Raw genomic sequence first — 21,876 nt, forward strand, 5'->3', positions numbered from 1 at the left:
GGAACTACCTCACTGACACAATTGCCTTGAGGAAACTCAGATCATACTTGTTTGGAGTTACTCTTATGCAAGTTGATTATCTTTTTGTCTACATTTTAATTAGATTTTTTTCCCCAATGGAATCAGCAAACTGTTTTCATTATGTTGGAGGAATATCTTAGTAAAAGCTCTTCTGAGATAAAGATTTAAGAAGCTTAGAAAGGAGTGGAAAGTTATTCTACTTCTTATTTTTTAAGTACTTTCAAACCTGATTTTGTACTCGGATAATTTAAAAGGAAGTACTGCTTTGTTTGAGCTTTACAACTATATATCTGAAAATGTTTCCTTGTAATATTTGTAATTTTCTCACCCTTAAACTAAAGTAAACTTTGATAGGACACGGAGTATTGTGTGAATCAGTTTACAGAAACAAAAGACAAACACATTTTGTATTCTTTGTAATTTTAATTCCCATAATTTAATTTTAAATGCTGAATGTTTGCGCTAAAAAATAAAGAAAAATACAGAATATGACACAGTACAGAATATTAAAAACAAACAAAAGATTAGGTCTACATCCAGTTACTAGTAGCATTATTTCATCAGTTGATGACAGGGAAACTGAAAGACAGCCCAGGTTGGAAAGACTTTATAGCAAAAACATGTTCCAAACAATTGCAGTAAAAATACAGCACAGAGCAAAGTGAAACAACTGGCTAGGTTAGAGGTGCCCTAAGACAGTCAACAAAAAGCCACCATATTGATAAGAAAAACATTGAAAACATGCTCTACAGCCAAAGTACTCAAGTATGTAATCAACCCTGACGATAACAACTCTAAAGAAACTGGCAGCTTCTTGTCTTACTGCTGAGACTCTTCACTCATACTTTTTAAGGTTATAGTTTGACAGTGGAAACACACAGATCTCTCACATCAAGAGAGCTGATTCCTTCTGGCACCACTTCTGTGGATGATGGCTAACTGAGTCATGTGAGTATGATACAGAGCTTGAACCATGCGTCATATTCAGACTCCAGCTGGATTTAGTAAATTTCTGGGGCATTGTGTTATGCCCTTTCAGTACATTAGATTATCAAAAGCCAGCTCCTCTTACAAAGCTCCAGCTAAAAAAAAATTCTGGACACCCGCTTTTGTAAAGACAGTTTTGTAACTCTTTGTGTTACAAGAGGCGTTTTTTCCTGTACTTTTTCACTTGTGTTGCACGCACAATACTGGCTGTCTTCCTTTGCCAACCTGCAAAGAAGAATTATTCTGACAATTTACAATAACTCAAGTAGTATATTGGCATTGATCATTTTTACAGATGAGTTATGAATCACACACCTCTTTTGAACACTGTGCATTATATTTAATGATTCTGCATTTTCTTCCTTTTTAATCCCTTACGGTAATTAGATAAGGATAGCCAAAGGAACAGTACTGGTAATGAAAACCCTGTGAATAACCAATACAACTGCTAATAATCCATAGTGCCATCCACTAGGTGGCGATCTTTAGCACCACTATGTTTCTGTAATTAGATTCAAGCATTTTCAAACTGGACAGCTCTTAATGTGAAAGTGATAAAAGGCTTGCTCTCACTGCTGCGAGTGGGAAACAAAATTACAAAGCACTTTATATATAATAAAAAATTAAAATGAAAAAAATAAACTCAAACCTATCATCCTATCAGCCAGGACAGAAAAAAACATGCTCTTTATAAAAGTTTCAGGGAGCTTTCCTGAAATCTGATGAAAATATATCTAAGGAAAAGCTTCCTTAACTATTACGAGCATTATTCTGTTCAGAGCTTTGGAGGTAATTTATCCAACAAAAAAGGTTAACTTAGATATGGTATAAAAATATAGTCAGATGGAACTCATTTAAAATCACATCCGTAACCTTGTGCTAAACTATGCAGTGGTGTCTTATCGGAAAAAAAAACCACCACTATTCAAATAAAAAAAATAATAGTTTTACTCTTTCTAGACACTTCAGGTTATTTACTCATATTTCATAGTTCACAAAATTTTCTTTCATTGGATTAATTAGTCTGTTGTTCTGCTGTGTTACACCATTACGCAGTAAGTACAAAACTATTGTATCTATGCAATATGAAATAAAATGGAAAAGTAAATGTGCACTAATGCACATAGATTGATCATGTTAAGATTTTCACATTACATACATCTGAAGTCTTAAGCTATGATAATGAATAAGGATTTGCAGATATTAAATTGCTCTTTTCAATATAGTTGTATAGCTCAGCCACCTTCCTATTTCTGGGTCATGAGAAGACATTGAAAATACATACTTTAGTACATCCAACTGCAAAGAGAAATATTGCAGCAATAGAGAAAACAATCAGGGGAAGTAATTTTAATATATACTGTACATACAGTATATAACCTTTAACGCCTGACTGACATCACTCAATCTTCACATCTAATTGTAGTGTTTTCATACCAAAATTATGACACTACACATTTACTGTAACTTCTTAAGGTCTGCGCACTAGACTTTTTTCATACTGAACATTCATCTCCCTTTTCAGATCATTGGTTCACTTACATTCATTATACTGCAATACTAATTCTGTGAACTCAATGAGAATTTGAGTTTGGAGCGTTGTAACACTTTTTTTTCCTGACATTGGATGCAATAGTACTTAAACTGACGCTATGTAAACTGAGGAGACAAACTATGTAGCAGAAACTTGGAAAAATCCCTACAGAAAACTGGTGAGCACACATGCAATTCCTGAATGTGGTAAGAGAAAATTGAATATCTTTCTGGAAATGAGGTAAATCTCAGCTGACATAAGGTTCAATTCTCAAATATATGCTGTTGTGCGTCTACTAAAACGTTGTACTTTGTTTTTGGGATGACTTCTCTACAGGAAAAGCCGCAAAAGCTACATACAAGCCCGAAAGCAGTTAGATGCAGGTAAGGAGATATACATGTATTTGATTTGTGGAACAAATAAATCCAGTGTGCACTTTTACTGCAGGTAGTGTTTACTTTTCAGTGAGAAAATCTTACGTTGATTTAGTACAAGAGACGAGTGGCAAATCACGTTTTCTGCATAGTTACATATCAACACGAAGAAACGCACAACACAGATAAGTTGAAACATCACAGGGAAATATCTACAAGGGATGAATACATTACATCTAGCACCAAGTGAAAAATAGATAAACTTTTACCAAATCAACCCTGTTCACTTAATAAATATTTCTATGCCAACTATATTTTTTAATATTCTTTGAGAGGAGTCCTTGACAGGAAAAAAAACTATCCCATATTGTTTGTGAATGAAGGCTGATAGTGGTGTGTAGACAGTGTAATTTTCGTATGGGAGCTCAGAGGAATGTCCAGTGTCCAGAAAAAGTAAAATGACAAGCTACTCTTAATGGATTTCATTTTTTACCTTGAAAATAGTATTTTCTTCCTATTCCTCTGAATCTTTGGTAAAATGGATTTTTCTCAAACAATGTGCCATGTGAAATTTGCTCAGGGCCATTTCAGGGCAGGTCGGCAGAAAAAAAAACACATTTCAAAGTGCATCTGTTGCATACTGGAAACTCGGGACACTGGGTTGTTCTGAGCAAAATAACTTAATTAGTTTTAGTATAATTTGCTTAGTGCAAAGTCAGATCGGTTTAAACCTAAATCATGTATGCCAACTGATGATTACTGTACCTCTCCACTTGAAATGTACATTAAAACAATTTGCTATCCATATTTCTCCATTTAATACTCAAACTCAATCTAAAATCTTGTTTTGTTTCCAAGATCAAGTGCCATATAAAAATATTGAAGTACATCATCTACACGTTTGGGCAATAATGATTTGTTAGGTAAAATAAAAAATCAGATGGAAAAATATCTATTGCATTCCAAATTAATATAATGACTGGATGGATTGTATACAACACACTTAAAAGTAAGATTTTTAATTAAGAAAATTAATCTTGTAACACTGAAGTTCAGTACATTATGGGTCATGTGATAAGAGATTTAACTTATTAAATGTTCTTTTTTAGAGTAGTTCAGTTTTGTCCAGGTTGCTGTGCTATTGACAGATATTTCAAAATATTTGTTATGAATATTGTGCTTTGATGTATCATTTATCATTCAATGTTTTGTGACCTCGAGCAAGGAGTACAAGTTGAATTTCACACACTGCTTTAAGTTACATTCTTGTGTCAAACAATTTAAAAGTGAAATTTATTCTCTTGCACACAAATGTTTATTAATACAGATTTTAATTTGATAAAACTCGTATTTCAAACTTTATAATATTTTTTTTGTTAAAACTTTAAAATCCAAATCTGCACAAAGAGTCCCTGTGTATAATGCAATATGGGACACTGAGAGAGGTTTTTTGCACCACTGAACTCATACAGGTAGATGGTATAATAAAAAGTTTCCATGTGGGAAACCTTTTTTCTGGTCTCTATAAAAATGACTTTTTTCCCCAATGTGATGCTTGCTCAGTAGTTCCCTGTGGACCGGGTTTTTGTGAAATCCTAATTGGCACAGATATTTGTCAGCTGATTCATTACTTAATGGCCCCAAGTTTTAAAAATTAAATTACTCTAAGAAAGTATTTACAGTAGAAATTACATTATATTACATTTTTAAAAAAATATGAAGTCCATTTGGAAAGGTAATGGAAGCTTTCTTAAAAACTTATTTTTTCCAATTATCTCTAATTATGGGAAAATTATTAAATGATATTATAGTAAATTGACAACTTCCACCCCCCCAAAAAAGCAGTACCTCGCTGATAAATATGCCACAATGACATGGCATTTGCTCAATCACACTTGAGTTTCTTAAAGCAAACCTTAGTACAAAAATGGCACTCAATTATACATTATTTACATTTTCCATCTACAAGATTATTCCATTGGAAAGATCTGCTTTATATTCACCGTGATTCAGGTAGTGTTAAACATTAATATGTCAGTATAGATATTTCTATATATGTATATAGGCATATATATGTATATTTATATATACATATAAATGCAGTTTTTATTACTTTTTAAAATGCACATTATATCACCATGTCACAAAATGTACACTCTCAGTGTTATGTACAGCAGATGCCATTTGGAAGATTACAAAAGGGGGGCCTCTTTCTTATCTAGTTGCATATCTTTGAAGAAAAAGAAATGAATAAATAAAAAAAAAAACTGAATTCTGGACATTTCCACAACAGCTTCTGATCCCCAGCCCGTTTCTACTAGTCCAACTGAATGAGCTCTGGCTGTCTGACGCTCTCCGAGGCCTCCTCTTTTTTGGGGGGGCTCGCTCAGACGTATGGAAGAATGCCATACACAAAAATAGCCATGACAGCAGCGCTGAACAGCCCTGCCACAGGGACCGTTACGAACCACGCCAGGAAGATGTTCCTGAACAAACGCCAGTCCACTGCCTTCTTCGATCGGATCCAGCCCACGGCCACCACTGAACCCACCTGGAAGGGTTAACACAAGAACAAAAAAAAAACAACACAACGGAAGAGACAAAATCAGTATAATTTTACAGACAACAAAAAAACATTAGCAAGCAAATCTGTAGCGCATCTTAAGATTGTTAGTAAAATGGTGGTTCTTGGCAAATTGCTAGGATGTAATGATTGATTTTTTTTTCTTTCTAAGCTTAGTTAGTTCATTTAAGTTTACAGCAAACTCTCTACCAAGTGCTAAACGTAAAGAAGCAACGCATAAGCTAAAGCTTATTTTGTACTACCCTTCCTGCTATAATAGAAAAAGTGTTATGTATACTATATACTGTAATTAAACAACAGAAACCAGTCTCTTCTCAAAGAGAACAGAGCTCAAAGGCTTTTAGTACCTAATGTTTTTGCTGAAATGACAACATTAACAGGTCACTTTAATTGCACCTGAAATTAAATGTCCAGGTAAAAATAATGCTAATGAATGTTGATAACATCCATTATTATTAAGAGATTTATTCATCAGCTCAAGGAAATGAAGAAAAATGAAAGTGAACCAGAAGCGGACTGATCTATACAAACCCTGGCACAGTCTGATCCTCTTGTGCAAAGATTTACCCAAGTCTTTCTCTGGTGTGGTTCTCTGCTGTTTTCCCTAGTGTTACAGTAATACCCTTTTCCAAGAAACATGGGCAAGCATGCATGCCCAGGAACCTGCCGAAATTCAACCTCGCTGGTGACGACTTTTCCTTATACGAGAACTGTAACTTGAAGCACAGTGGGTGGTAAAAAAAGGCGAGCTAATTTTGGAAAACTGACAGCGTACAGGGTCATACAACACCAGCTAATTAGCTGCCTTTAAAATGTCACACTGGTTTGTTTACTACAAGTGCCCATTGTAACATACATAGATGCGACATAGACCTCGGTTATGTTCAGCTTGATAAATTCTCAAATGCCAATGGTTATTTTTTATTTTGTACATGTACAGGCTCTTATTTAAATTTTTTGACTGTGGTGTTTCCTGTACAACTGAACAATTCCATGAAAAAGTTCTGTAAGCTGAAGTGGAATTGGTGAGGGATAGCGAGTTTATCACTGCGACAATAGCCCACTTGCCAATCATGTCAAAAATACATAGCATACTAATGTCTTAGGGCTAATCACTTGACAAATGCCCAAGTTTATTCTCTGTGCGGCATTTGTTTCTGATTTTCATCTATCACAGAATTTTATGACTTACTTAAATTAAGCAAATAAGTCACATCAGGTGTGTTTTTCAGATCCTAATTAGGTCTCTAAAACCTGCAAGACCAGACACTCAATGACTGCATCTGCCTGCCAGGTCTAAACCTAGCCCAGATACTCTATTATAATTTAATTGGAAATAATTTTATGAATGGTTCTTTGTAACATTGAATAAATCATTGCACAAGTACATAACACCTTTTCTGTCACTTAACAGTGAGATAAAAGCATGACCAAAAAATAGTTTGCGTGCCAGAGAGAGACGTTATTCATATCAGCAGATGTTTTTGAAAGAATCTCTTGAGCTGTTTGAATTCTCGTTCCCATTCAGTGAGAATCACATAACACGATTGTAACACTGCAAAGAATGGCATTTGTGAGGGACTACAACTAAAAATTGTAGATTTGAAGGGCACATAAGGAGCACCCCATAAGTTGTTCTGTCCCTGCACTGTTTACTGTGCTTGCGATGTCTAAGCCTCTGAATGTTCAAGGGGAAGGTCCTTTTTAAGGAATTGAACTACAAACATAAAGGCAAGAAAGCACACTAAAATTATCAAAGTTAAATGAAATGTTAATAGGGTCAGTATAAAAAACAGATGATGCACAAAAATTAGGAAAATCAGAGGTTTGTTAAAGAAATTAGAATCAAGGAATGTTAAAATTACACAGTTTTGATGAATGGTGACCGACGGACAATTGAAAGTCAACATTGTTATAATTTGATTTCTAGTTTTGGTAGAAGTTTGCTACTTATGCATTTTTCCTTAAAAATACTTAAAATCGCAGCTCACATCTAACTTCTTTCTAGTATTCTAGAATATTCTAGAAAAGGACATTCTTAAGTTCTGCTTTGGCACATTCCTGTTTTCAGTATTAATAAGTATGGTAAAATGATGTACAGTAACTTTATGTAAGGACACAAACTAAAAACAAGATTTCCACTGAATCAGTCACTTTAAAAGCTTAAAACTAATGGGTATAGTCAGAAAAAGAATCTAGACAAGACACACTGTGAAATGCTCATTTCATGTTATCTAAGGACTAACTGGAACCCAGATATTGATTATTATATACATTCTTAAAGTAATAATTTTGCAGATGACTAATAGATGACTAGTTTTAAATGAGTGACAGTCAAACAGAAGTGCTGCAATTGTTTTAAATCACTATTTAAGCAGTTCACATGTAAAAAATATATTAAAAACAAAAATCTAACAGCTATCTTCTATCTTGGTAATTCATTTTTGCTTGAAATATTTGAAAGAGCATACAGGTGAAAAGCAGTTAATTTAGTCAATTATATTTTTTGGGTTTTTTCAAAAACAGTCATATCCCTCACTAGCACAAGCATATATATCAATAATCAATAATATATACTAGTTAAGCACCTATCTTCTCTGTAGCATTTTTTGATGTACTGGAGAAGACTGAACAGTGATGGCATTTTTTTACCATGATTAATACTGACCATATCTTTTGGAAGTTGTTGTTCCACTTATTTGTTTATACACAAATTTAAAATGGCGATCTGCTTAGCTGCTTCACAATGACACGGAAAAATGCACGAGTCGGCAAGACTTCTATAATTGCGCTTTCATTTTTTAAAATTTTCTAAATCATTGTATTTGAACAGTTTCTCTCGATCGTCGTCATGACTGCACACTCCAATACCTTGCAGTGAGTGGAGCTTATTGGGATGCCCACATTTGAGGCAACAAGTACAGTTAGCGCACTCATTACTTCAATGCAAAATCCACTGTGAAGAAATGGAACAAAGAATAAAACAATGGTGAGAATCTAGTACAGTAAGACAGAGGAAAGGTTTCCCATATACCACAACATGCAATGAGTAGAGGAGAGAGGGGCTGGTGAAATACAGGTGTATGAAGATAGGTTTCAGTGCTCCTTTTTGGCTTGCTCAGCTCAGTCCCTTAAGACAGTGTCCATCTGGGGCAAAGATATGCACCTTTTTCTTCAACACAATCACTCAAATCTACAAAACCAATGGCAGTGGAAGCAGCAAGTTAAGAAAAAGAAATGAATGACTGGTGAGCAGAATTTTTCAGTAATGAGAAAATATCAAAACAGAGAGGAGGCCATTTGTCCGGTTTCTCATCCATCTGCTACTAGCTAACTGAGTCTCAAGACTCAAAAACACGTGGTCCATATGTTTAGCACTCTTCCTGATACGTGTACCTCCTGGTTTGAGCTACTGCTCCCTATGAAAATAATGGCTAGCATGAGAATAGGAATCTCTTTTTAAAGAAACTACACTGGATATGTACTGTATTGAGTGAGATAACCAGTTACTCCTTGATTCTTTGCTTGTGTTGTGGAAACAAATACAAGCACTTCTGGTATATTTACTACAGTGGGCATCTATACCTTTGTCTAATACAGAATTACACCGACATTCTCTATCAAAATGCTGAACCTCACTCAAAAGGACTTAATTTTACATGCTTGAAAATTGCAAGCCACTGCTTTCGTCTCAGGAATATCAATTAGTCTACATCCAGACACGTCAGACAAGAGACAGATTTTATTTGAGGATCTACAGCACCTGACCATGTAACCTGGTTGATATTTCACATCTCATCTGCCTGGGGGATTCCTGAATAATCATATTTAGATATTTGAAGCACTGCAGGGAGCTTCTCCTGCGCAGAGCAAAAAACAGTTAAAAAAGTGGTGAGATACAAGATGAGCCAGCTGACCTCCCAACATGTTTATTTTGGATTTGAAGTCCAAAACTACTGTAGCTTTAATGTTTTATTTGTAGCTGTACATTTGTATTTATAAAATTATTTACTATAGGGAAATGGCTATTTGGTTTTCCACACTGCTTAGAAAAGGTTTTTGGTTACACAAAACTTTTGTATAAAATCAAAAACAATTAATATCTGCTTTGCCCTGTTTTATTAAGCACATAAATGTATGCTGTTCATATTATACACAAACAGTGTGACTGTTATTGAGGCTCCTAGTGGTGGTTAAGATACAAATCATAAATATTGGACAGGAAGCCAAGATGAATTACAAGTGAACAATGCATAATGAATTTATAAACTTCTAAAAATAGTTAAGCGTGAAGTATATAAGCCAATTCATGTTGCTTTCCAGGAACAAGCCAGCTCTACAAATTCTCATCCAGCTTCTTTCTGGTGCAGTAGACACCAGAGATTTAACCCACTGTTGCGTCCTTCCTGGCACATCTGCAGTGCACAAATGTGTGCACAACCGTGAATTAAAGTCACCTCCAGAGTCTACCGTGTTGCAGTGCAGAAGCATCAGAACACTCAACATTGATTCAGACTGACAGCTTTGCCAAAAGGCTACAATCACATTTAATTAAATCGCTGGTGGGAAGAAAAAAAAAATCACAAAAAGATACTTGCAGCTTCCATTTTTATCGTTGTCGAAAACCTTTCTCTGCCATTGGCTATTGTCCTCTTTAAAATGATATTATATTGAAATGTACACAGGTTTGTATGTGTAGAAGCTAAGCATTTGGTCATGCTCCTTCACAGTTGGTTCCTAAGCGTGCGCAAATGCATAAAAAAGGGCCCTGTATTCTCAAAGTGGTGCAATCTCTGCCCCCAGACACTGTCATCCCACAGCGGACTGATCTGAGAAGCCCAGACTGGAGGAGGCCAGACTGTTGTCACATGGCTCAGGCATACCTTGCAGTGTGTGGTACTGATAGGAAGTCCAATATTGGAGGCGAACACTACAGTGAGCGCCGAAGCCAGTTCAATAGTGAATCCACTGCGGGGAGCACAAAGAAACAACACTTCACAGTCACTCCTTTGTTCTTGCGCCGATGTTCTCAGAGCCACAGAAACAGCATGCAACATCGGCAGCTCCTCACCAAAGAGCTTTTGTGGTCAGCTCCCACTTTACCAAGAAAACGTCTTCACAGTTCAAATGTGCACGACCCAGTTTGTCTTAGTGTGTGTGTGTGTGTGTGTGTGTGTGTGTGTGTGTGTGTGTTGGTACTGTATCTTTATTAACTCAGTCATTCCAAACAAATATTTGCTTAGGAATCGGGGGAAAAAAAAACAACCAAGTTTCATTGTACAAATCTTTGTTTGACAGTTCTACCAAAAGTAAAATGACTGCATCCAGAGAAAATGCATCCATTTAATTAAAAGCAGATTCTATTCCCAAGACCATACCAAGGAAAAAAAAAGGTTTTTAAAAAAGTTTTTTTTTAAATAGCTTTTTCCATAAATCTGAAAAAAGTAAATCCCTCCTACATTTTTATACTTAGTATCCACATGGTTAGCTTTAGTGTCATGAAAAACATACAAACAAAACCCTTCAACCTTAACCATAAAACTGAGGGGCTTGTTTTGGTAAATAGGATTTCAATTGACAAGAAATACTAAATTTGAATAATAGAAGTGACAGCTGTTTAAATGATCAATGTTACTTCAGCATCCATATTTAATTTTTATTTTTTAAAATGTCTGGCTGTAATGAAGAACAGTTCCAAACATTTCCACATTTGTCCCCCACACATTAACCTCTTTCATTGAATTGTACCGATTGTGCCATATTCATTTATGCCTGTAGTTTCTTACAGGTCATCATGCAGATGAATAAACTGCAAGCCGTGACTTACGTGCCATAATGTCACAGTACTCTAACTGTGCATTTCTCAAGAATGATTTGAATATGGGACATCAACACAGACATAAAAAACAAAATCTGTCCATTTATATAAAAATAAAGGCAGGAAAAGACTTTGAGCTATCTGGCCTCCCGTTTTCCCTTTTTGTATGAAAAAATAAAGCTGTTATTTGCCCACTGGCCAAAATCAGTCTGCAGAACTGCACACAGTGCCATTTCAACTCCAGAGTGCTGAAAGACAGCAGCAGTGACAGTTTACAGAGAGCCTCCAGAATTGTACAGTCTCGCCTGAGTGGGGCTGACATTAGATGCCATAATGCAGCATTATTCACAATAAACAGAACCCCACTACTATAAACATTGAATAGTTTGTCCCAGTTCAGTATTAAATTCTTCCACCAAAAAATACAAAAAAACATAAGAGTATTAAAAAGGTCCCTTCAAAATCTGATTATCATCGAAACAGAGCATAAAGATCAAAAAGTGATTAAAATAGATAATTTGATATTTTGCCAATAAATAAAATATATATTTTGCTTGTAATTGTAATTTAAATGTATTATTCTGACAAATTAAAAAATAAATTACAGAAGCAACACTAAGAACTTTTACTTTTGTGCTTCAGTATAACAGGCTGTCTAATTATTCCTAGCTCATAAATTAGTAGAAATAAATGGTGTACTCTCATGGACTACCAGCAAGTCAAACATTGTATAAATAACTAAAATTATTAACATGATAATGTAAGGGAAAGCAAACAAAAGGTATTTTTTAAAGAGTTTTAAATATTTTTTGTTTCACAGTATCAGTTAGGGTATTCATGGCATATCAATGCTTCAAATTCTATGCTGAACTGATATTGTGCATGTATGGCATAAACTTGTCTGTTATGGATCTACAAACATAAGCAGGCAGAGGGACTGAAGATCCTCACCAAACATCCTCAGGTGCAGAAAGGATGCTGCTGAAAACCTTGCTCATAAATGTTCTACTAACTGCTTCATAGAGGGTAGCCTCGGCATCTTAAAGGGGAACTACAGTCCCAATTTCTCACACTGGATGTTAAATCCCAGCAACAAATTAATTGGCGGTATTCCAAATCATTTTTTCAAAAATTAAGCACAAAATCGCGAACTTCGTAGAAGTATTGTAAAATCACCATGTTGACACAAACCGCTGGTCTCGCCACAAGCAAGAGCAAGAATTTGCGAGAATTGACTTAAAATGGTCCTTCCTGCTCGCTAGTCAATGTAATGACTACTTTAATGTGATGCACAAGTGAATAAGTATACGTTTTGCAGCAGACATTTCACCACAGCAATGTTCCAACGTGATCTGCATGCAGAGTTAACAAGTAAGCAGTATTTGTCGGCAAAACCATTTCGAAGTCGAGACCAATATTTCTATTAAATTAAAAGAGATGTATTCACAAGTCTGTTTGGTTACAATATAATAGAGCCACTTCGCATACCAGGAAATATCATCTATCTTTGATGTGAATTGGAGGTTTTACACATTACTGTATAAATTTTACTTTCATTGTGGTTTGAAATGCACTCATTCATGTCGATTCTTTCTTGGAAATAATCAAACTCCGAAATAAAAAAATATCATTGTAGTACCCCTTTAAACTCCCCCAAACCCTGGTAGCACTTGGTCAGTTGTGCACTATTTCCAGCAGAATCCTAGACTTAAGATCAGTAGCACTTTTCTCCTGACCCATGTTTCAACTTGAGCTTCGACAATTTTTTGGGCTTGAAAATTACATTTGAAACAATAAATCACCTTTAATTTCACAGCTGCAATTGATTTCTGAACTTTACTGTGTACTGAAATACAGTCTTTTTTTTATAACTGACACATAGTATTCAAAGTCAAATGCATTATTCCACCTAAATAATAAAAATATTGCAGGAGCAACACAAGAACCTTCACTTTTGTGCTTCAATGTGCGGTCTTATCATTCCTGGCTAAGAAAACAGACCTTAGAAGGAGTAGAAAACATTGGTCACTCATAGGAGTTACATACCTGTCAGTGGACTGTTTTTAAAGGAAAACAAAATGGTTATATAAATATTTGGCACAGATAAAATCTTGAAAGGAAAAGCAGTATTTCCCAGGCTTAATCTTACTTAGGCACTGTTTAAAACAAAAATCTATAAAAAAGCAATTTTTTGCCACCAAATAGGCCAGAGAAATATTCAGGAAAGTAAATATGCAACACTAACAGGCCTGCTTTCATATTCAAATATCACACACCCCTTTTACACATGAAGGCGACCCTCACGGGGCAAAACCTGGAAGAGCTGTTACTACACAAACTCCAAGCGAAAGGCACAATCATTTTAATAAAATGTGAAGCCCAGCCTGGAAAAGTGTCCCACAACCCCTATAATTCCATGCTTACCTAGAGGGTGTAATGGGCGTCAGGTCCTTTCCCATGGTCTGTATGACTCTGCGACCCCAAACCCACAGGCCTGCACAGATGCCAACACCTCCATAGAAGAGTAGCCACACAGGAGTGGCAGCATCCTGCATTACGCCACCCTGGTCATAAATTAGCCACAGTGCCACAAGGGGACCAATTGCATTGCTGTGGGAGCAAAGAGATAATTACGTCAAAAACGCATCAAAAACCTTTCCATTTCCATAAATTGGATTGTGGTTGATATCTGGATGTGGATGCAACAATTATGAGCTCACCGAAGTGCTACGATGGCAAAAGGTATTAGTTGATCTAAACAATTCCCTGCGCAAGGCAGCACTTTAACAAAACGACGAATTGCGAAACCCCAGTTGCATATGAAGTTTCCCCGAATGCAGCCCTGGCTTTTCCTCAGTTTGTGGACGGGTTACAGGGACTTGCCTGACGTCATTCCCTCCGTGAGCAAAGGAGCCAAAGCAGGCGGTGAGGATCTGCAGAAAGTGGAAGAGCAGGAAGATCTGGGGCTTGTCCTTTTCCTCCTTATCCTCGTCCACCGGCTCCTCCAGTGGGGGAGGAGGCGTCTGCAGGGTGTCGGCGGCCAGCTTCACCTCCACGCCGCCCTCCTCGGCTTCGATCTCGGCCTCGGCCACGGCGTTGCAGTAGCTGGAGTAGCTGTCGTAGCGCATGCGCTTCTTGGAGTAGGAGACGCTGTCGGCCACCAGCTTCTCGCTGTCCTCGGGGGCTGCCGAATCCGAGGACCGGAAGACGGGCTGCACGGGCATGCCGCAGATCGCTGCCGTGTAGCAGGTGTAGCTGTTGTTCCGCCGGAGCAGGCGGTAGTTGTTGTCTGCAGGTGGGGCGGTACGCTCGTCGTCCATGCGGCCCAGGTGGATCTTGTGCAGCAGGTCCTTGTACAGTCCAGAGTCCTTGTGCACCGTGTGGTAGACGTGGCCGTCGCTGCGCATGTGCCCATCAAAACTGAAGCTGCCATTCGAGACGGGAGACTTCAGACACCCATTGGTCATAGAGTGCGTCCTGCCTGCAGGGTAAAGCACAGGTGCACTGCGACCATCAGTAAAGATTCCCCACCTTCACACCGCTGGGAGCGGGATCCGCTGCCAACTAGATAAACCACTTGTTAAACTGCAAAGGTCCGCTTTCCCCTTCGGTCTTGGGATTCATGGTGTTGTACAAAACAGCCTAATTAGCACACATCAAACTTTGTTATAGAGAAAAAAAAAGATTGTTTCAGCGTATGTAATTTTTAAGGGCCTGGATTCTAGCTTACTTTGTCTAGGCCTTTTCTAACTTGGGTTTCACAGAGAAACGGAAGGTGCAGACTTCTTCTTTTATCCTCAGGTCGCAAATAATAATAAACAATATCACATGATTCTAAAAACTGTTTAATGCTTTCAAAGTTAAGACCCCGAAGTATTTCATGTAAACCTTAATGTACGTGAAAAATGATTAGACTAAGACTTGCAAATATGCCCCAATTTTCACACGGTACATACCGTACATGTCCACTTGGTTTATTGTGCGGTTTTAACTGAGCTGTTTTATCCTCGGAGCAACCTATAGCATTAAAGCTTGTTGATTATTCAAAATACTCATTACCAAAAGTGCAGTAGACTACTTAGGTGATTGTTTTTTTTATAATTTAGGTAATACACAAATACCTTGTCTGTATAATCATTTAAGGTTAAAGCTGCAAATCTAAAGCTGGTCTTTTTAATTTTGCTCCATTCTACTCTTTTTAAGTGCTTTTCCTTCTTTTTGGAGAATTTTTCTTACTGAAATTTTTGATACTTTAAATGAACAGTCAATTCTTCAGATCTGTATTGATGGATGTGTAGGAAGGAGCATAATGCTAACAGTGCTGTGGCATAGAGTTTAGGGGTCTGGACGCATAACAGGAGGGTTGCAGATTCAAAGTGTGGCACAGCTGCTTGTTCAAGGTACTTCAACCAAACTGTTCCAGAAAATACCCATTTATATATAATGCATAATATACTATGCTACAATGAATCATAAATTACAACTGAAGCCAATTTTCTAAAACTAAACGTTTTCACTTTAAAAAAAAAATCTGACTCCAAACATTTCCTGGGATTGCCGAGTAGCTAAACAAGTAAAGGTGCTCTTAAGAGCACCGGTGCAGCCCTGTAGTCCAGAGGATGTCAATTCAAGCCTGTGCCTTGTTATTAGTGGACAGTGACTGGAATTTCCCAAACAGCCGTGCACAAGCAGCCATGTTGGCCGGGTTCTACCCAGCCCGATGTGTAACAGCAGGTCTTGCCAGGTGCCCTTGAGTGTGTAGTGTTGTCAGTATAAGACAGGCTGCTCGCCCAGTAGATATACTGTACGTTTGCTTATTGCTCACTCGTTCACAGTACTGAAGTCAAATTGCAATCTTAGTTGCTTAGTTGCAATCATTTGTCAGATTAATCAGTTTGGGTCAGGAGTAGAAAAAAAAGGCACATTCAAGCAGAAAAAAAAAGAAAACCACTGCTTTCTTCCAATGTTCAAATCTTGCAACATCCACTGATTTGAACCTTAGAAACAGTCAATCTACTAAGCGTGTATTAATAATGCCAAACTTAATTAGGCAGGGTTTAGGCTAATACAGGCTAAAGGTAATATCCCTTTCTCCAATTTTTAACTTTTAATAAACTTACCTGCAGCATTAACATTCAAATTGTATTTTACAAGATAGAAAGCCTTGCAAATTTTAAAAAAAACCTGAGATAACACTTTCTTCCTACCAATTTTCCTGATTCTGCTCTGAAAAGAAAATGTCTCTTAGCTTCAAAAGCACTATTAAAGCATGACTAATAGCAGAAAGCCAGAGTAGGAAAAGGTCTTGCAGCTGTGCCAGGCAATTGCGTTTATTTCTTCCTCAATTTTCCTGAGATAAAGGTCAACAAGGGTTGCTTTATGATTAGAAGAGTTGCAAATGAGAAAAGGCCACCCAGCCCAGCTCTCCAATTTGTTGGAAAGTAGCTAAATGATCCAATGACTGCATCCAGCCTGAAAGAAGCCAGGATATTGGTTTTGGTACCAAGCTGGGAAGCTTAGTTTAGAAATGCCACAATCTTCTGTATAACAAAGTTCCTCTTAAAGTTGTTCTTAAACTAAGTACTGTGCGAGTTTCCATGTGAGATCCCTCAGGTTGTTTCGCTGCTGCAGATTCAGAAGAAATCCACTGGGTTTGCTCTGTCAATGGTTTTGAGGATTTTAGCTACTTGAATCAGGTCTTCCACATAAGCAGATTAGAATATTTCTTTGTGCACAGCAATGGTGTGCTGTTCACCAAGGTATGCAACTTAACTTAAGGCTATTAAAAAATATGTAATCTGCAATGAAATACTGAGTATTTGCTTACCATAACTCTATTGAAAATCAAAAATCCATTTAACAAGAACCCCTCAATGACTTTCAACTATGGCTGTAGAATAGGGGAACATGATTATTACTGTTACTATTATTGTTCTGTGCAGGACAAACAGCTTTCTCTGCTGATTACGGTAAAAAACACAAGGAGATGCTTCCAGAGATTTAATAACATTACTGGGGAAATGTCTACATTTTTGAGTGTTTTCAAATTCAGTACCTGGTGGACCTCTAATTCTCAAACACAAAAATAATGGTCAGTTATTCAGATATGTTATTAATGGGTTAAAACAGGTACTTCTAGCATAGAATACAGTACCTCACTAAATCACAGTCAAAGCTATTCATCTGTGTTTTTTTCTATGTGCTCTGAAATTTGGCTTCTGTGGCCCATTTCTTATTTCTTCCTTAGTTACTTTTCCTTCCTGCACTAAATGAATCTGACAATTTCCAACTAAACCTTTCTCTTCATACAAACTTTTCCTGCCTACTAACCATTATTCTACTTCTATTTACAGTAGGTCATCGCTCACAGAATGGCGATAGAGCTGCTGCGGCTTTTGATGTCATTCCTTGCAGATAATTAATCAAGTCACGCAATGGGCAGCTTTTCAACGGACGCGGCAATACAGGCCTTGAGGAGAGTTTGGATGAGTGGTGTCCTGTTGCCAAGGTAACCCAATGCCATTTCAGGCTTTGCATATGATTCGTGTACAACTAAGTATGGACATTGGCAAACCCCTGGAATACATAACATGATAGTAGTTTAATTCTAAGCTTAAAACGCACAAGACATTGCACCTATAGGAGAGCATACTGCTGGAGCCTATGAACATATCTGGATGTTCTTCTCCAGATGCATTGAAGAACAGCAATATCTTAACATAGTAATAAAAATCGAACACAAAAGTCTAAAAGGTCTACAAGATCAGGGTTTTCAATCTTATAATTTTGTTGCCGGCATATACTGTAACTCTCTGTTTATCTACATTAAGGTACACATTTAACTACATATTTATCTGCCGTTTTTAAAATCCATCTACGCAACATTTGGATGTCTTTTGTAGCATTTACAAATTCTTTGTTTTATATCATCTGTGAATTTGACTAGTTTGCTAACAATTATCTAAAATCTAGTAGAGTTAGGCATCTTAAGTGTAGTGGTACTAGTATAGATACCTGAGGAACTCCACTATTATCCTCACCTCCATTTGACCATCTGTTCCTTATCTGTGGTATGCATTCTCTATATTAACCAGTTCCCAATCCAAATACACGTATTACCTTGAATGCACACCACCTGCAATTTGGGAATTAGTGTTTTATGAGGCACTTCATAAAAAGCTTTCTAAAAATCCAAATTAACCATTTCACACGTGATGTTTCCATTCGTGGTTTTGGTTGTTCAAAGAACACTAACAAGTTAAAGACCTACTTTTTCTAAATCCATGTTGACTATCCTCTAGAGTCATTCTGCCATACAGATGGACCTCTTGTTTAGTTCTAATTATTGCTCCCATAACCTGACACGTAACAGTAGTAAGACTTATAGGTGTATAATTTTGTGGTGTGGATTTGTCATCTATTTTCAGGATGGGAAACAGACCGATTGGCAATACCTCTCATGCCCAGCTGCTACAAAACGTTTGTTAATGGCCTGTGAGCAACTTCTCTCATTTCCTTAAGCACAGTTAGTAGAATATCAGCTGACTTGGGAGATACATTTCAAGTGCTTCTGGTAACTGTAAAAAGCTACTCTTCTGTGCTAATACTTTGGCTTTCTACAATCTTACTTGGGCACATTGATTTCTTCCTTGGTAATTTCCCTTTTGTCACCTAAACATTTCATATTTTTCAATCTCTGTGACATTTTGTTCTTTCTGTTCTTTTGCAGTTATAGTACTGAAAATTATTTGTTTCAGTCTCCATCACTATATTCTTTTCTCTCTCCTGACCATTACGACCATTTCAAGTGTTTTCCCTTGGTGCAGTAATTGAAAGCACATATTTAATCCTATTTATAGGCTCTTGCTCAGAGTTATATCAACATTTTGTACTTGAGATTTTTCCAAAAACTCATAATAAATAGAGGTTCTATTAAATGACCATTAAAAACATCATCTTTCAACTAAACAGAGGTAAAGCAAATCCCTATAACTTTATAAAACTACATGTTTCAATTTGTGGAGTAATTTGATATTTACTCCTTTGTACACAATACTCTGTGTAATATAAAAAAGGCATTTTCTTAAGACTAACAAAGCAAAGAAACCCAAGAGAAATGCAAAATGATTAGAGATCAAATGCGTTTCCCGGGGAAAGCTTGTAATAGAAACTTTCTATTTCGGAGGGACTTGCACACAATGCCAGAGAACACTGGATTACATTGAGAAAATTTAGATCTGAAGCAGGATTACACAAATTATAAATTCAGTCTGAAAACATCTGTTTATGAATGTTTTTAGGATTAAAGCAGAACTGATTAATCAATTTAAACAATTGTTACAGTTGTTGTTACAATGCTAACAGTTTACAGTACAGTTCTCAGACTAACACAAAATATGAACCTACCACCTCTTACAAACAGTTAAAAAAATCCATGGCTTGAACCTCATCTATAATTTCAATTCTTTAATCTTCTAAAGCAAAATAATCCTCGGATTTCATGCTTTTATACAGTTTTTCCACACTAATTGGGAACTTCTAGTTGCCATCTAAAACAAAGGTTGTTGTTTAACCTCAGTTAACCCCTTAAATCCCCAAGCATGGACGTTTGCGATATGCTTTCTCTGTAAAACATTGCTGAGCCACCCAAATCTTTGCATTTTCAGCTGCTTTACTTTTAGAAAAAAGGATTGCCTGATATATGGCACTAGGCTGATTCTGGTTTCAGGCTGATACCATTCAAGTGAGGTTAATTTTTGTTAAATGTGCACTGTACTGTACCTGGAGAGCCTAAATCCCAGCTGGTATCTGGCACAGCTTGGATTCAAACCACATATCACAAAGGTTACTGGGCACACCATGCAGGAGTTCTGAACAGAGCTTACCATACACTCTTCCATTAGGTAAGACAGAACTCCCATTGGTCAGATTTTCTGGTTCCCCTGGTGACTCGGTGGCCCTGCTGGTCAGTGGCACTACACTCTCATCTGTCCCCTTGGCACCTGGCAACTCCTTGAAAACGGGGCTGTCTTCTTCCGGGATCTTATCTAAACTCTCATCTGATATTCTTGATAAGGCATGTTCCTTCTTCAACCGGCCTGCACAAACATGAAAGATGGAATTTGCTTTTTAAAAGGAAAAAAGTGGGTGCAAGCAAGCACGCGTAGTGACATTTTTTCTTTATCTTAAACTGAAGTTAAAAGCACTTCCTAAAATTGTTTCAGCAATACACCAAAATGACACAAAGCAGGCTTTGTCTTGGTTGTTCCAGACGTATCAACATATGTTCTGAAAGCAAAGAAGAGCCACGTGCAGCCTGGCAGTACATATTGTGAAACCAGAGCTGAAATAATCTTCTAGGAGCTCTTTAAAGCTGCCATGGAAACAACACTCTCAAATTAAGGTACTAATATTATATGATTTAGAGGACTTCAAGTAAGAAAGATTTTAATATTTTTAAATTTAGTGGAGGCTTAAGTGTTGCATCTCAATAATTAAGGAAATAAAGTGAGATCCATGAATACAGACGGCATTTCTGGCCTGTATTTTCCTTCTATCAGGCTGTGTATAAAGGATTGCTTTTTCTCCATCTGTAGAGAGGTCTAAGATAAGCATAGGTATATCTGATCGAGTGAAAAAATATTACATGTTTTGAAACCACTGCATTTACTTTTATTGCATTGCAGTAACAGCTGTCTTCAGGCACACACAATGCACAACTGAAGTTTATTTCAGGACACAACACTTTTACATTGGGGCACTGGTCAAATTTCTTGGCATATCTACACTGTAAGTCCAAGGGCCATGGATGTAACACCACCAGGTGTAGATGGAAAATTAATTAGATACATTTCTTTCTGTGACACTCAAGTGCACCAGGTCCACTACACCTTAAGTACAAATGGCACAAAACTTTTAGGATATTTGTATCTTATTTCATTCAATCTCAGAGGTAGCAAAAAAAGTTCTGCCTAAACTACACTTGTAAAATTCTTAGGTTTTTCTTCTTAGGTCTCTTTGTAATGATTTGCTTACGATTGGTTACTGTATATCCAAGGATATAGAATACACTATTCTCATTCCACATTACATACTGTACTATTTGGATGTCATGGCTCTTTTGATGCGAGACTGGTGCTTACCAATAAAGTTACAGAAGAGTATGTGTCACTTACTTGCTATTTTTCTTCTCATCCATGGGCACACTACAAACCACACCAAAGCAGCACACACTAGAGACCCTGCTAATGTGATTAGAGCTATTCCCCAAACTGGAAGGAGCTCCAGACCAAGCACTACATTGGGAAGAGAGACAAAAGTTGAACACAATTATTGTTATAATAGATGCTAGTGGTACATAGAACAGTTCATAGGCAAATTTGTATACATACAGAATTTCCGAAATCATGCATCGCAGTTGTCTTTCCTGCTATTGTATATTTAATCAAAAAGTACGAAGAGTTGACTTCCACCTTCTTTACTTTATTAACAATCAGATTTTAACTCCTGGCATTTTGAACACATCTGTATGCATGATAGTTCTAGGAAACAAAGAGGT

At 36.9% G+C, this 21,876-nt stretch overlaps 1 protein-coding gene across 5 annotated transcripts in view; it reads right to left on the reverse strand.

The window, feature by feature from the left end:
• Window positions 1-424: 424 nt before the first annotated feature.
• The window catches only part of slc20a2 (solute carrier family 20 member 2), a 71,865-nt gene continuing 50,413 nt past the window's right edge, over window positions 425-21,876 (reverse strand). For 3 of the 5 annotated variants that reach the window (XM_088910678.1, XM_088910676.1, XM_088910677.1), the window contains exons 6-11: window positions 21,494-21,613; window positions 20,204-20,416; window positions 14,202-14,799; window positions 13,743-13,928; window positions 10,384-10,468; window positions 425-5,467 (exon numbers count right to left, since the gene is read on the reverse strand). In XM_088910678.1, coding sequence (XP_088766804.1) covers window positions 5,303-5,467; window positions 10,384-10,468; window positions 13,743-13,928; window positions 14,202-14,799; window positions 20,204-20,416; window positions 21,494-21,613 — 1,367 coding nt within the window. In that variant the 3' untranslated portion in view covers window positions 425-5,302. Of the gene's footprint in view, window positions 5,468-8,371; window positions 8,457-10,383; window positions 10,469-13,742; window positions 13,929-14,201; window positions 14,800-20,203; window positions 20,417-21,493; window positions 21,614-21,876 lie in introns of all 5 variants that reach the window. The other 2 variants (XM_088910679.1, XM_088910680.1) reach the window with 2 other exon arrangements.

The sequence above is a fragment of the Atractosteus spatula genome, chromosome 3 (genome assembly GCF_055471065.1).
Source record: "Atractosteus spatula isolate fAtrSpa1 chromosome 3, fAtrSpa1.hap1, whole genome shotgun sequence".
Lineage (NCBI taxonomy): Eukaryota > Metazoa > Chordata > Actinopteri > Semionotiformes > Lepisosteidae > Atractosteus > Atractosteus spatula.